The sequence below is a fragment of the Anomaloglossus baeobatrachus genome, chromosome 7, assembly GCF_048569485.1.
Source record: "Anomaloglossus baeobatrachus isolate aAnoBae1 chromosome 7, aAnoBae1.hap1, whole genome shotgun sequence".
In the NCBI taxonomy this organism is placed as follows: domain Eukaryota; kingdom Metazoa; phylum Chordata; class Amphibia; order Anura; family Aromobatidae; genus Anomaloglossus; species Anomaloglossus baeobatrachus.
The window spans coordinates 182,214,345-182,228,100 of record NC_134359.1 but is presented as its reverse complement, the minus strand read 5'-3'; the positions used below and the strand labels follow the sequence as shown (position 1 = coordinate 182,228,100).

The 13,756-nt window shown below is 43.5% G+C and overlaps 1 protein-coding gene across 2 annotated transcripts in view; it reads left to right on the top strand.

The window, feature by feature from the left end:
* Positions 1-13,756, top strand: part of WIPI2 (WD repeat domain, phosphoinositide interacting 2) — a 738,254-nt gene that overhangs the window by 152,048 nt on the left and 572,450 nt on the right. For both annotated transcript variants that reach the window (XM_075319053.1, XM_075319052.1), the window contains exon 3: positions 6,821-6,990. In XM_075319053.1, the coding sequence (XP_075175168.1) occupies positions 6,821-6,990 (170 nt within the window). The remainder of the gene's footprint in view (positions 1-6,820; positions 6,991-13,756) is intronic.

Below are 13,756 nucleotides of genomic sequence, written 5' to 3'. Positions count from 1 at the left end.
AATGAAGGCAGCACACAGCTTCAATCTTGAATGAAAAAGCCTATTTAATGGCCCATATGATACAGCGACGTTTCAGTCACAAGTGACTTTTTTCAAGCAGTACAATGCAATGCATTCAAGTGAGTGTTTAAATATCCTCACTGATTATAAATCTCATTAATAAAATAACCAAATAACATGAATACAAACATAGATAGGACACACACAGTGTCCACATAATATCAATGCATAATCAAACATGAAATCTTACAGAAAATAGGTAAATCACCTTATACATAAGTACTGTAACAGTACATAAACAATTATCACACACCTGTAAGTACTAATAGACTCCAAACATGAAAGGACCGCTAAAAAAACACATATGCTACAAAATTGGTGAAAACCTATCGTTCCACACCACTAACAGGCAAAAAAGATCTGTTAAGTCACCAAATAGTGAAAATGTATGATTCCCAAACATTATACTAAGATAAAGGGGTTCATCTACATAGATATTCAGAGAATTTGTAGAAGTAATAGGTAAGAGATTAACAAGTGTTGTGACAGAAATTACCTACTTATTAAAAACTTTCTTTATTCATATGCATTAAAAAACAAAACAAAAACATAAACCAAATGTTGACTAAAAATTCTTAAGGTAGCATAGAAGATACCATGAGCCCAATTTGAAAATACTGAGGCCCTTGAGTGCCAAATCAGATGCCTCGTCAGATTAGGAGGCAAAAAGAAGGGGGGGGGGGAATTCCCTTTCCTCTCACCCTAATTCAATATATCACTGCTATTATATATATTATATTATATTTTATCTATGAACCCTAAGTGATAAATATTTTTCATGTGAGACCCTAGTGACCTAACATGTAAAGAGTGAGGGTCAGATAAGGGAGAGCCGCCGAGGAATGGGGGCATCGTTTACATTAGGATGTACTCCATTGACAGGCAGTGATATATTGAATTAGGGTGAGAGGAAAGGGAATTTCCCCCCCCCTCCCCCCTTCTTTTTGCCTCCTAATCTGACGAGGCATCTGATTTGGCACTCAAGGGCCTCAGTATTTTCAAATTGGGCTCATGGTATCTTCTATGCTACCTTAAGAATTTTTAGTCCACATTTGGTTTATGTTTTGTTTTGTTTTTTAATGCATATGAATAAAGAAAGTTTTTAATAAGTACATAATTTCTGTCACAACACTTGTTCATCTACATAGACCCTCCTCCCACCAATACAAATAGTTTAACATCATTAAATAGATGACTAACAATGAAAAATAGAAAACAATGGGATATGTCTATATAGACCCTCCTCCTTTTTAGCAGTCCTTTCATGTTTGTATGAATCCCAGTGTGTATGCATTGGGTGTATTGGGTCTGCTGGGTGTACCAGCATGGCGATTTTGGCTGCTACTGCACATGTCCGAGTGGGGTAGGCAACCAGGAAGTAGCAATGCATGCACGTGTAATTTGGAATCACACTGCAGACGCTGGGTTCCATAACATGAAAAGGACAATCAGGAGTCTATTAGTACTTACAGGTGTGTGTTAATTGTTTATGTACTGTTACAGTGCTTATGTATAAGGTGATTAACCTATTTTCTGTAAGATTTCATGTTTGATTATGCATTGATATTATGTGGACACTGTGTGTGTCCTATCTGTTTTTATTATGTTATTTGGTTATTTTATTAATGAGATTTATAATCAGTGAGGATATTTAAACCCTCACTTGAATGCATTGCATTGTACTGCTTGAAAAAAGTCACTTGTGACTGAAACGTCGTGCTGTATCATATGGCCCATTAAATAGGCTTTTTCATTCAATTGAAGCTGTGTGCTGCCTTCATTTTTTTGCTGCTATATATATATATATATATATATATATATATATATATATATATATATATACATATACATATACATATTTTATTATATAATTTTATTATTATATAATGTGTGTATGTATGTATGTGTATATATATATATATATATATATAATGTGTATATAAATAATAAAAATATATATATATATATAATTTTATTTTATATATATATATATATATATATATATATATATATATTATTTTTTTTATTTATATATAATATATATATTTATTTATTATTATGGTGCCATGTATTCCATGGCTCTTTACAAGTGAAGGAGGGTATACATACAACAATCATTAACAGTGCAAAACAGACTGGTATAGGAGGAGAGAGGACTCTGCCCGCGAGGGCTCACAGTCTACAGGGAATGGGTGATGGTACAATAGGTGAGGACAAAGCTGGTTGCGCTGTTGTTTACTGAACTGAGGGTTATTGTAGGTTGTAGGCTTGTTGGAAGAGATGGGTCTTGAGGTTCCTTTTGAAGCTTTCCACGGTGGTGGAGAGTCTGATATGCTGAGGTAGAGCGTTCCAGAGTATGGGGGAGGCACGGGAGAAATCTTGTATGCGATTGTGGGAAGAGAAGATAAGAGAGGAGTAGAGAAGGAGATCTTGTGAGGGTCTGAGGTTGCGTGCAGGTAGGTACCGAGAGACTAGGTCACAGATGTAAGGAGGAGACAGGTTGTAGATGGCTTTGTATGTCATGGTTAATGTTTTGAACTGGAGTCGTTGGGCGATGGGTAGCCAGTGAACGGATTGGCAGAGTGGCGAGGCTGGGGATATATATATATATATATATATATATATATATCTCAGAATGGGGATGTATTTACCAGGAATTGGCTCAGGATGGGGGACAATGCTACATAATGAAGGGGGGGACAACTTTTATGTCTTTATAGGATTTAGGCTTTGTGCGCACTGGAAAGCTGAGCTGAGCTGTCACTGAGGTTACCCGCGGCCACCGCTGCATCCACCGCTGGATCCAGGTAACCTCAGTGACAGCTCAGCCGATCACGCGGCTCTCTTCATTTGTTGCGTGGAGGTGACAGGAGCGGCGGTTTCTTCTGCTGCTCCGGTCACCTCCATGCAGCACAGCTGGAAGCGACGCTGGACCATCCTGGATTCCGCCGGACATGGAGGGCTTTTTGGGGCTGATTAAAGTGGTGAACCAGGGAATGTGTTTGTGTTTTTTATTTCTAATAAAGGATTTTTCAGTTGTGTGTTTATTTACTGTAATTTACAGATTAATCATGAAAGGTATCTCGGGGAGACGCCTGACATGATTAATCTAGGACTTATTGGCAGCTATGGGCTGTCCCAGAACAGTCGCATCTAATGTATGCGGCCATTCTGGGCGGCTGCTGACTGATATTGTTAGGCTGGGGGGCTCCCCATAACGTGGAGCTCCCCATCCTGAGATTACCAGCCTTCAGCCGTATGGCTTTATCTGGCTGGTATTAAATTTGGGGGGAACCGCACGCCGTTATTTTTTAATTATTTATTTATTTCTATACTCCATAGAGACACGCCCACCGGCTGCTGTGATTGGGTGCAGTGAGACACCTGTCACTCAGCGTGGGGACCTGTCTCACTGCAACCAATCATAGGTGCCGGTGGGCGGGGAAAGCAGGGAATACGAGATTGTTTAATGAGCGGCCGGCTTTTTCAAATTAGAAAAAGCCGCCGGAGCAGTGTGAACGCCGTGCAGCGCCGGTGATTGGGGATCGGTGAGTATGAGAGAGGGGGGGGACACTTCAGTCACTCGGGGGATTAGCGGTCACCGGTGAATCCTTCACCGGTGACCGCTAATCAGTACACGGCACACAAACAGAGCCGCGGCATGACAATGAAGTCGGGTGAAGTTCATCCGAGTTCATTTTCATCCCGCTACTCTGTCTTCCGACATGTAGTAACGACATTTTGCATCACACACGGATATTTCTCGGAAGATCAAATAACACGCACGTGTGCCTTTAAACATAAAAAACATATGTGCACGTTTGGTCGTATCTTCGGTATGTACGGAAACGGACCAAACACGCACGTTTTAAACGGATGTGTGTTGCAGGTAAAGCAACTTTTCGAAAGGGAAGTTGCTAACGAAGTCGCTGTAAAGTCCCCTTTACACACTGAGACTTTGCTGCACAGCGGGAAACAAAGGACCAAGGAATGGTCCTGAACGATTTGTAGCGATCAGCAACTTCACAGCAGGGGCCAGGTCGCTGATGTGTTTCACACACTGCAATGTCGCTGGGGAGGTTGCTATAATGTCACAAAACCGGTGACGTTACAGCGATGTCGTTTGCGATGTTGCAGTGTGTAAAGCCACCATTAGAAGAATAGATAGAGGGAAAGATAGAGGGATAGATAGATCGCTGCATTTCTCACAGTCGGTAGTGAGTTCACATTACCAGCCGTGGGAAATGCCCTGTGGTTACCTCTGCTGTCTCGCTGCGAGGCTGCATTCAGCAGTGTCGGTGTCAGTCGCAGCTGGATGCAAGCATCGCAGGACGTGGATTACGTCGGAGCTTTGGTTCGGGGGGGGGGGGTTAATAAATGGGTGAACGAGGCTTACTTGTGTTTTATTTAAAATAAAGGATTTTTCGGTGTGTGTTTATTCACTTTACTTACAGGTTGATCATGTCAGCTGTCACATAGACGCTGCCATGATCAAGCCTGGACTTAATGGCCGCGATCCGCCGCCATTAACTCATTATTTGGATCGCCACTGCATCACGGCATCTAGAAGAGCTGGGGACACTCCTGTAATGCCGCATAATGGATGCGACAGTCCCGGGGCAGCTGCGGCTGATATTCTCGGCTGCGGGAGGTGGGAGGGAGGCGGGGGACATTAACCCTGCCCCTCGCCCTCCTCAGCCTGAGAATACCGGGCCGCCGCTGTGTGCTTACCTCGGCTGGACGGTAAATAGACAGCGGAGCCCACGTGTTTTTTTTTCTATATTTCTGTTTGTTTTCTATGTGTATTCTATATGTCTCTGTGTGAGTGTGATGTGTGTGTGTGTGTATTCTATATGTCGTTGTGTGATGTGTGGGTGTTTACTCTCTGCTCCGCTTCCTCTTCCTGTCATTATGACATCATTTCCCTGCAAACCGCAGGCAGCGATGTACATTACCGCAGGTAAACCGCGAAATACCGGAGGGAATAACGCAGGAAAATGCAATGAACCGCACATAATTTGCTGCCTGCGTTATTCCCTGCGGGATTCCACGATTACATTGCAGGCAACAGAGTGAAATCCCGCAGCGATGTGCGGAAAAGAATTGACATGCAATTGTTTTTGCTGCAGGAATACCGCAGCAAAACATGCAGCTGTCAAAATCCGCATAGTGCGCACAGCATTTTTTTTTCTTATAGGTTTTGCTGGTGATTCACTGCAGAAATGTTATGAACATTTTCTGCAGTGAAACATGCAGCAAAACAGCAAGAAATCCGCGGCAAAAAACGGCAAGTGCGCACAGGGCCTTAGAGATGTTCACACTATGAAATGTAGATGGGGATTTCAGGGTGGAATCTGCTTCCATGCTAAAATCTGTCAGTCTTTCGATCTAATAATCTGAATTTTTCTCCATAAAGATCAGTCTAACTTCTGTGTTTGTAGCAGGCAGTGAGAGTGGGTCATCTTTAATGGGTGATAAGCACGCTTGAGTTTGATGCCTCCCTGCTGAAGAGAAAACTTGAAAGGTAAGTTTAAAATCAATTAATTGGTTACGTAATAAAATTGGCTAAATTTCCCTGATGACACTTTGCGATAAGAAATTGGGTGTTGGGTTACAGTTTGGGCACTCGACCTCTGAAAAGTTCATCATCGTTGCTATAGAGGATGTAAAGGATAACTCCTGTGGTGCTGTCAATATGGACTCTTGGAAATACCATTACCGGTAGGTTGGAATTTCTATTTTTTTGAAAAATGCGTTTTGTTGGTATAATGATTTCCTATTACTTTTTATTTTTGAAAGTTGAAACCGCTCTGATTCGTTAAAGGCCAGAATACAGAGACCGGTAGGGGGTCAAGGAAAGCGGTTCCACAGATAGACTAAGTAAGGCAAGGGAGTGTGGGTAAAAAAATCCATGCCAAAAACTGCTGGACTTGGTGTGGATTCTTATTAAATATAACTGTTAAGACTGAGGTGAGATGAAAGTCAGACAAGGAGCCAATAATTATATTTATTACAGTTTATGGAGCTGAAGGTGAAAAGCAAGACGAGGGCCAGTGTGATTGTGATAATAATTACCTCCTGTTCTGCACAAGAGAAACAACATGGCGAGTAGCACACATGCTGGATGCAGAAGAGGCTCTTCACTGTTTCCTAAGTATTCATCATGATCTTTTAGCTCAATATCTGTATCGCTCTATTTTTCCAAGCTTCCAGAAGTTGCTGGGAGATGCAGGTACCAATTAGTTTCCCTTCCTGGCTTTCACGCCAACTGCTTTCCAAATTGTGCTCTGTTTGCTAGTGGGTTCAGTCAGTTTCTGTCTTTAGTAATGCACCCTGCACAGCAGAACACAGCCCCAGAACATTGCGCATCTTGGCCAAATAATCTCCAATACTTGCAAACTAACTGTTTTTAGGGTATGTGCAGCAGCTCCGTGGAGGTATCGCTACTCCATAGGTAGGCTTCTGCTGAAGACGAAGCTTTCTTAACCAAATTAATAGCTCAGCAGTTCTGCTCACACTAGTGTTAAGACAGTGCTGCTGTGTGGGTGGGGCAAGTTAATTTTTTTTATTCTGAGAATGAATTGTGCAGCATGCCAATTGCCAATTAATTGCCCAGTCATACTTTAAAGAGATATTCATATGAATGACAATGTTAGAATTCTTGGCACAATGATGCACACTGGCTTTGTGATGTTTCGTACAAGCAATACACATTTAAGACTTGGTGTTAGCAGAATATTTTGTTTTGTTTTCTCTGCAGCTGATACAGAAGATGTTTGCATTGTAGAACGGCTCTTCTCTAGTAGTCTTGTGGCTATTGTCAGCCTCAAAGCACCTCGAAAACTAAAAGTATGTCATTTTAAAAAAGGAACGGAGATTTGCAACTACAGTTATTCTAACACAATTTTGGCAGTAAAATTAAACAGACAGGTGAGTAACAAGTTCTATAAATTACAGAAACTGTTTGTTTTAAACCCTTAGATATGCAGTCATTTGTTTAAAAAATTATATACCATATTTGTTTGGACTATAATGCTATGTGCGCAGGTTGAGTATTTGGTAGCACAAATTGTCTGCACCATTTCTTCATCTCTTGGCAGGAAAAATACATCGCAAAAACATGCATTTTTATGTGTTTTTGCATTGCTTTCAAAGTTGAAAAACGCTTGCAAAAATGCTGAAACAATTTACATACTGCAGATTATTTTCTGCACCAAATCTGCAATGAGAAAAAACTGAATGCATGCACTACACTTCAGGTTTCTCTTTTGACTTTGCTAGCATCAGGACTTGCTTGCAGTTTTCTGACAAATAGGTGAATAAAAAATGCTTCAAATACTATCGAACCATAAAAATTTAAGCAAAAAATATGGTCATGTCAGATTATTATGGTGGGGGGGATTAATTTGCTGTTGACACTGTCATGGGGGTAATGTCGTCCATCCTGGTTTATGTTTCCTCTCTGCTGGTGTATATGTCCCCCCTCTTGGTGTATATGTCCCTCCTCCTTGTGTATATGCCCCCACGCCTCCTGTTGTATATGACCCCCATCGTGGTGCATATAATCCCCAGCATGGACCCACCCTATCATGTCCCACAAATAAAAAAAAAAAAATAGACTATTCACTCTCCATCCACTTTTCCGGTGTGTAGCTTCTTATTCTGATACTGGCAATTGACTTCCGTGTGTAAGCTGCGCGGTGCATGACGTGTCTGCCATTCGCACCCAGTTAAACGCCGACATCAGTTGTCGGAGTATTCACTGCTCCACACACCTGGGATTATGAGCTTGGGGAGCAGTGAATATTCATTCTCTTTAAAGAAAACATGTCATCTTGATTATACTTACAGTGAGGAAAATTCACTGCTAATTTTGCAAGTTTAACCACCTACAAAGAATGGCGAGGTCTGTAATTTTTATCACAGGTACACTTCAACTGTGACAAAATAAAAAGAAAAAAAAACACAAAAAAATCACAATGTATGATTTTTAGATAATTTTGCTATTTATTGCTTGAAATTTGATACAATAGAAAAACAGAACTTAATATTTGGTACAAAAACCTTTGTTTGCAAGTACAGAAGTCACACTTCTTAACAAAGTTTTCACACACTGCAGCAGGGATTATGTTCCTTTCCTCCATACAGATCTTCTCTAGATCTTTCAGGTTTCGGGGCAGTTGCTGCGCAACATTCAGTTTCATCTCCCTCCAAAGATTTTCTATTGGGTACAGGTCTGGAGACTAGCTAGCAGGGCTGTGGAGTCGGAGTCGGAGTCGTGGAGTCGGAGTCGGAGCTCATTTTGGTGGAGTCGGTATAAAATGCACCGACTCCGACTCTTAAAATATATAATAAATTGGGGACAGGAGTGCAATGCAGAATGTGCTGAATATTTTACTAAATAATATTTAGTATAATGCTTATATTTAAGTGAAAAATTTATTGTAGTACAATGTGAACATCAGACATTTAATTGTTTTTATGATACAATAATCAAGATATTTGGATAGAACATAAAATATTTATTGGAATACAACTTTAGAACACAAAAAACTAATAAATTGTAAATATGTAATATATATATATATATACACACAGTGTATATACACACACAAGATATATATGTAATCTACTGTATATTACATAGTGTATTACATATTTACAATTTATTACAGTTTTTTGTGTTCTAAAGTTGTATTCCAATAAATATATTTTATGTTCTATCCAAATATCTTGATTATCGTATCATAAAAATTATTAAATGTCTGATGTTCACATACACTTATTCATGTACTACAATAAATTTTTCACCTAACTAAGCAATATATGTAGGAGTCGGAGTCGGAGTCGGAGCCGGAGTCGGAGTCGGTGCAAGAGAATTTGAGGAGTCGGAGTCGAAGGTTTGGCTTACCGACTCCACAGCCCTGCTAGCTAGGCCATTTCAGAACCTTGAAATGCTTCTTACGGAACCACTTCTTTGTTGCCCTGGCTGTGTGTTTCGGGTCATTGTCATGCTGGAAGACCCATCTTCAATGCTCTTACTGAGGGAAGAAGGTTGTTGGCCAAAATCTTGCGATACATATCCCCATCCATCGTCCCATCAATACCAGGCAGTTGTCCTTTTTCCTTTGCCGAAAATCAGCCCCAAAGTATAATGTTTCCACCCCCATGCTTCATGGTTGGGACGGTGTTCTTGGGGTTATTCTGCGATATCACACAATCAACAGAGTGAGAGATGAGTGAGCAATCCAAAGCATATTTACCGTATTTTTCGGACTATAAGACGCACCCTTGTTTTAGAGGAGGAGAAAATAGAAAAAAAATGAAAGTAAAAAATTGTGGTCATCACACACTGTTATGGGGGGGGGGGTCTGCTGCTGACCCTGTTATGGAGGTAATAATATCCTTAAATTCTGTACTCATATCCCCCATTCTGGGTCCCTTCCAGGTACCGTATTTTTCAGACCATAAGACGCACTTTTTTTCCCCCAAATGTTGGGGGAAAGTTGGGGGTGCATCTTATGGTCTGACTGTGGCTGCGGGGGAATGAGGTGCTGCGGTGGAGCGGGTCATCGGGGGCACGAGCAGGCTGTAGCAGCCTGCTGTGACCACGTGGGCCCGCTCATTAGATATGCACGCCCATCCTCCCGCCCATTTCTCAGCGCAGAAGCCGGCGCTGACAGGTGGGCGGGTGGACGAGCGGTGACGCGCGCATAGTAAAGAGCCGGCCCGCATGATCACCCCTGGCAATTACAGCCTGGAGTGATCATGTGCGGCTGTATTCACTGCCCCCCGCGCGTCATCATCATCAGCGCGGGGTGCAGAGAATCAGTACACTCACCCGTCCCCGTGTGTGGAGCCCTCCCCCTGCAGCGCGCGATGTCTTCCTGTCTGTGCCGGTCAGCTGATCTGTGCTGATCAGCTGATCGGCACAGACAGGAAGACATCGCGTGCTGCAGGGGAACGGCTCCACACACACAGGTCAGTGGTGCAGAGAGGAAGATGATCGGCTGCAGGGAGTGAGGAAGAGGTGAGTATAAACGTTTGTTTTTTTTTTTTCTCTGTGCTATAGGATACAGGCCATATACCAGGATGGTATATGAGCACGATGGGGGCGTATAGCAGGATGGGAGTATATGAGCAGGATGGATGGGAGTATATGAGCAGGATGGATGGGAGTATATGAGCAGGATGGATGGGGGGTATATGAACAGGATGGGGGTATATGAACAGGATGGATGGGGGGTATATGAACAGGATGGGGGGTATATGAACAGGATGGGGGGTATATGAACAGGATGGGGGTATATGAACAGGATGGGAGTATATGAGCAGGATGGATGGGGGGTATATGAACAGGATCGGGGTATATGAACAGGATGGGGTATATGAACAGGATGGGGGTATATGAGCAGGATGGATGGGGGAATATGAGCAGGATTGGGGTATATGAGCAGGATGGGGGTTTATAGCAGGATCATATACAAGGCAGGAGGATCATTACCAGGATGGGGTACCTTAGTTGAGAATTTGGGGACATTACCCCCATAACAGTGTCAGCAGCAGATCCTCGCCCCATTACAGTGTGTCATGACCACATTTTTTTGCTTAGTTTTATTTTCCTATTTTCCTCCTCTAAAACCAGGGTGCGTCTTATAGTCCGGTGCGTCTTATAGTCCGAAAACTACGGTATATATTGCCCCCATCGTGGAATATGTATGTTCCCCATCCTTATATGTGTGATCCTCCAACCTGGTGTGTGTGTGTGTGTGTGTGTTTATGTATATATGATGCAACCCCATCCAAGTGTACAGTAATGCCTTTATATACTATATTTATTTATTGCTTTAATTTTACAGATGTGATGCTCACCTAGCTTTCAGCTTGGTCCTGCCTCTGCACTAAAAACAAAGTCTCCCATAGCTGAACAAGGACCTGCAGTGATGTAATGAAGAGGTGGGGCACTGTGCTGCTCTGGCCCACCCCTCTTTATTACATCACTGCAGGTCCTGCCGAGCTACGGGAGACTTTGTTTCTAGTGCAGAGGCAGGACCAAAGCAATGTGAGTACTGCCTGACACTGTATGAGACTGCAGACTTTGCTGTGATGGCATGACATGCTCTAGCCCGGATACTGCAGTGATCTGCACTTCCTCCGGGCCAGACATGTCTGCAGAGGCACCCTGCTCCTGCCTCCTAAGTAGATGACACACAGTCTCCCCAACCGCAGCAGGAAGCCGGCGGCTGGAGCACCCACATGTGTCCGCTGTTTAAATTAAACATGTATTGGTTTGCTGCTCCAAACACCCGCTTCTAGTCACTGACTGAGGAGAGCGGGGAGAGGTGGGTGGGGAGCAGCTAATGAATATTCGTCTACTTCAAATAGCAGGCACACATGGTTTTTTCAGTCGCCGGCTTCCTGCAGCAGCGATCCTCTCTTCCTCCTGTGATCACACTCCACAGCAGCTCCCTCCCCACAGCTCCCTAGCCCGCAGGTAGCCCGCTTTGACATTCGGACTATAAGACACACCCCACACTTTCCTCCCAAATTTGGAGGAAAAAAATTGTGTCTTTAAGTCCAAAAAAATACGGTATTCAATGCAATACAGAATGTCCATCAAATAATCCACAAAACAGAGGGTAAAATTGTCTAGTTATGCCATAAAGGTCCCAGGGATCAGTCACAATCCTCCAGCAGTCCTTTACCAGGCAAAAGGGGATTTCTCACAGTCTCTCTGGCATGCTGGCCACAGCCTTAGCTTTTTCCTCTCAGAGGATCAGTCTTCTTCAAGTTCTGAAACAGACTGTCTCTTCCCCCCCAGGTAAGCAAATAGGTTAGGTGGATTCCAGGCCCCCCTCCCCCCCAGACCTAAGGACAAACACTGCAGGGATGATTAGCCAGCAGAGAATACAATGTACACTCAAGGAATACAAATAGTCCATGTGAAAAGAGACAGAAGGCACTCACCAGATATTCGGTAAAAAAAGCTGCTTTTGTTCGACCATCAGGTCAGGGGGAAAGGTGTGAGGGAGGTGGGATTACACAATCCATCGGAATACAAATAATGGACAGAGCACCAAGTGTAAAATACGAACCTACACAACATAATACACAATACACCATATCCCACCATCACAACCTCTCCCTCCTTCTGAATAAGTGAGTATGCCATGAGGTCTACACAGACCTCTGACCATCTCCCTTAAGTCCATGTTGCTCAGCTATGGATAGTCTATGATTCTTCTTGCTGGGACTTTCCATCATTTTGGTGTTGGCTCCCACGCTTGTATTGGATGGAGAAGCTGTAGATAGTCCCTTGTACAGCAGTAGGGTTGGAAGGACAAGCTTCCCTGTGTGTCCTCCTTCACTCAAATGGTGTTTCCTGCACTCACAAATTGGCATTGTAGATCTCCCAGATCATTTCCTAGGAGAATATCTGCAGGCACGCCGCTCATCACTCCAACAACACATTGCTTGACCCCAAAGCCAAAGTCCAGATCTACAGTCGCCTTTGGGATTTTCCTCCTTTGTCCTCCAGCCAATTCAATAAGAATCCCTGGTTCATGATGTATTACCTCTGGCCGAACCACCTGAGGATCAGCCACTGTGACAAATGCCCCAGAGTCACAAAATCTAACTACTCTCTGCCGATTTAGTGCGACCTCTTGTAAGTGCTTATTTTGATAAGAGGAACTCGGGGCTGTGGTTGTACCACATAAACCCCTAGTGGCCGACCATGAGTGTCTGAGTCATTAGGGAAGTCCACTTGAAGGGTGAGATCTTTTCCCCCATTGTGTTTGGCTCCAGAGAATGAACAGGTCGATTTGGTCCAAGGTCATTCCTCAATCGACCAGCAGGGCAAGTGTCTTACAAATGCCCAGACTGCCCACATCGATAACATCTCTGCATCATACTCCTTCCAATGTGCATTCCGAAGAAGGCAGTAGGAGAACCTGGTGACAAAGGCCGGAAGCCATACACTCCAACAGGGGCATCTATGGTGCAGGGGTCAGCGGTACACTCCGGTGGAGGTGGTGGTAACTCTTGCTCTGGAATGCACAAAATGCATCGGATGAGATGGTGGTGCGTGGGGGTCCCACCGAGTCCTTTTAGGACAACTGGATTGCAGGTGCCCAGGTTGCCCGCACACATAACATCTCTTCTCTGTGATTCCCACAGGACGTGGTCGGAACTGTTGGGGCCCAGAATTGTGAGACGTGGATGTTATCTGCTTGCAGCTGGGTGGAGAGGCAGGTATAACTGGAGAGGGCCGAGGTGCAGGAGGATCAGACTGTTACTTATTGTCCATAAGCCTCCTCCATTGCGGTCGGATGGTAAGGGCCCCATCAGCCAGGGATTCACCTCTATCTAAGGTGCACGGCATGCACTCTGACCCATTCCCGTATTTCTGAGGGACACTTGTAAAGAAATTGTTCTATAAGAAATGCCTGTATAACTTCTTCCACAGTGAAGGCATTTTCTGCTTCCAGCCATCTCCGACATGCCTGGGACATCTTATTGGCATACATTCTAAACTATCCCCCTGTGGTGCATGGGAGGTCTTGGAACTGTGCCCTATGTGAGTCTGGGGTTATAGCATGGTATTCCAGGATGGTCCGTTTTACAATGTTGTAATCCCGGGTCTGCTGTGAGTCAATGGTGTGATAAGCCTCTGTCAGGCTTCCGTTCAGGAGTC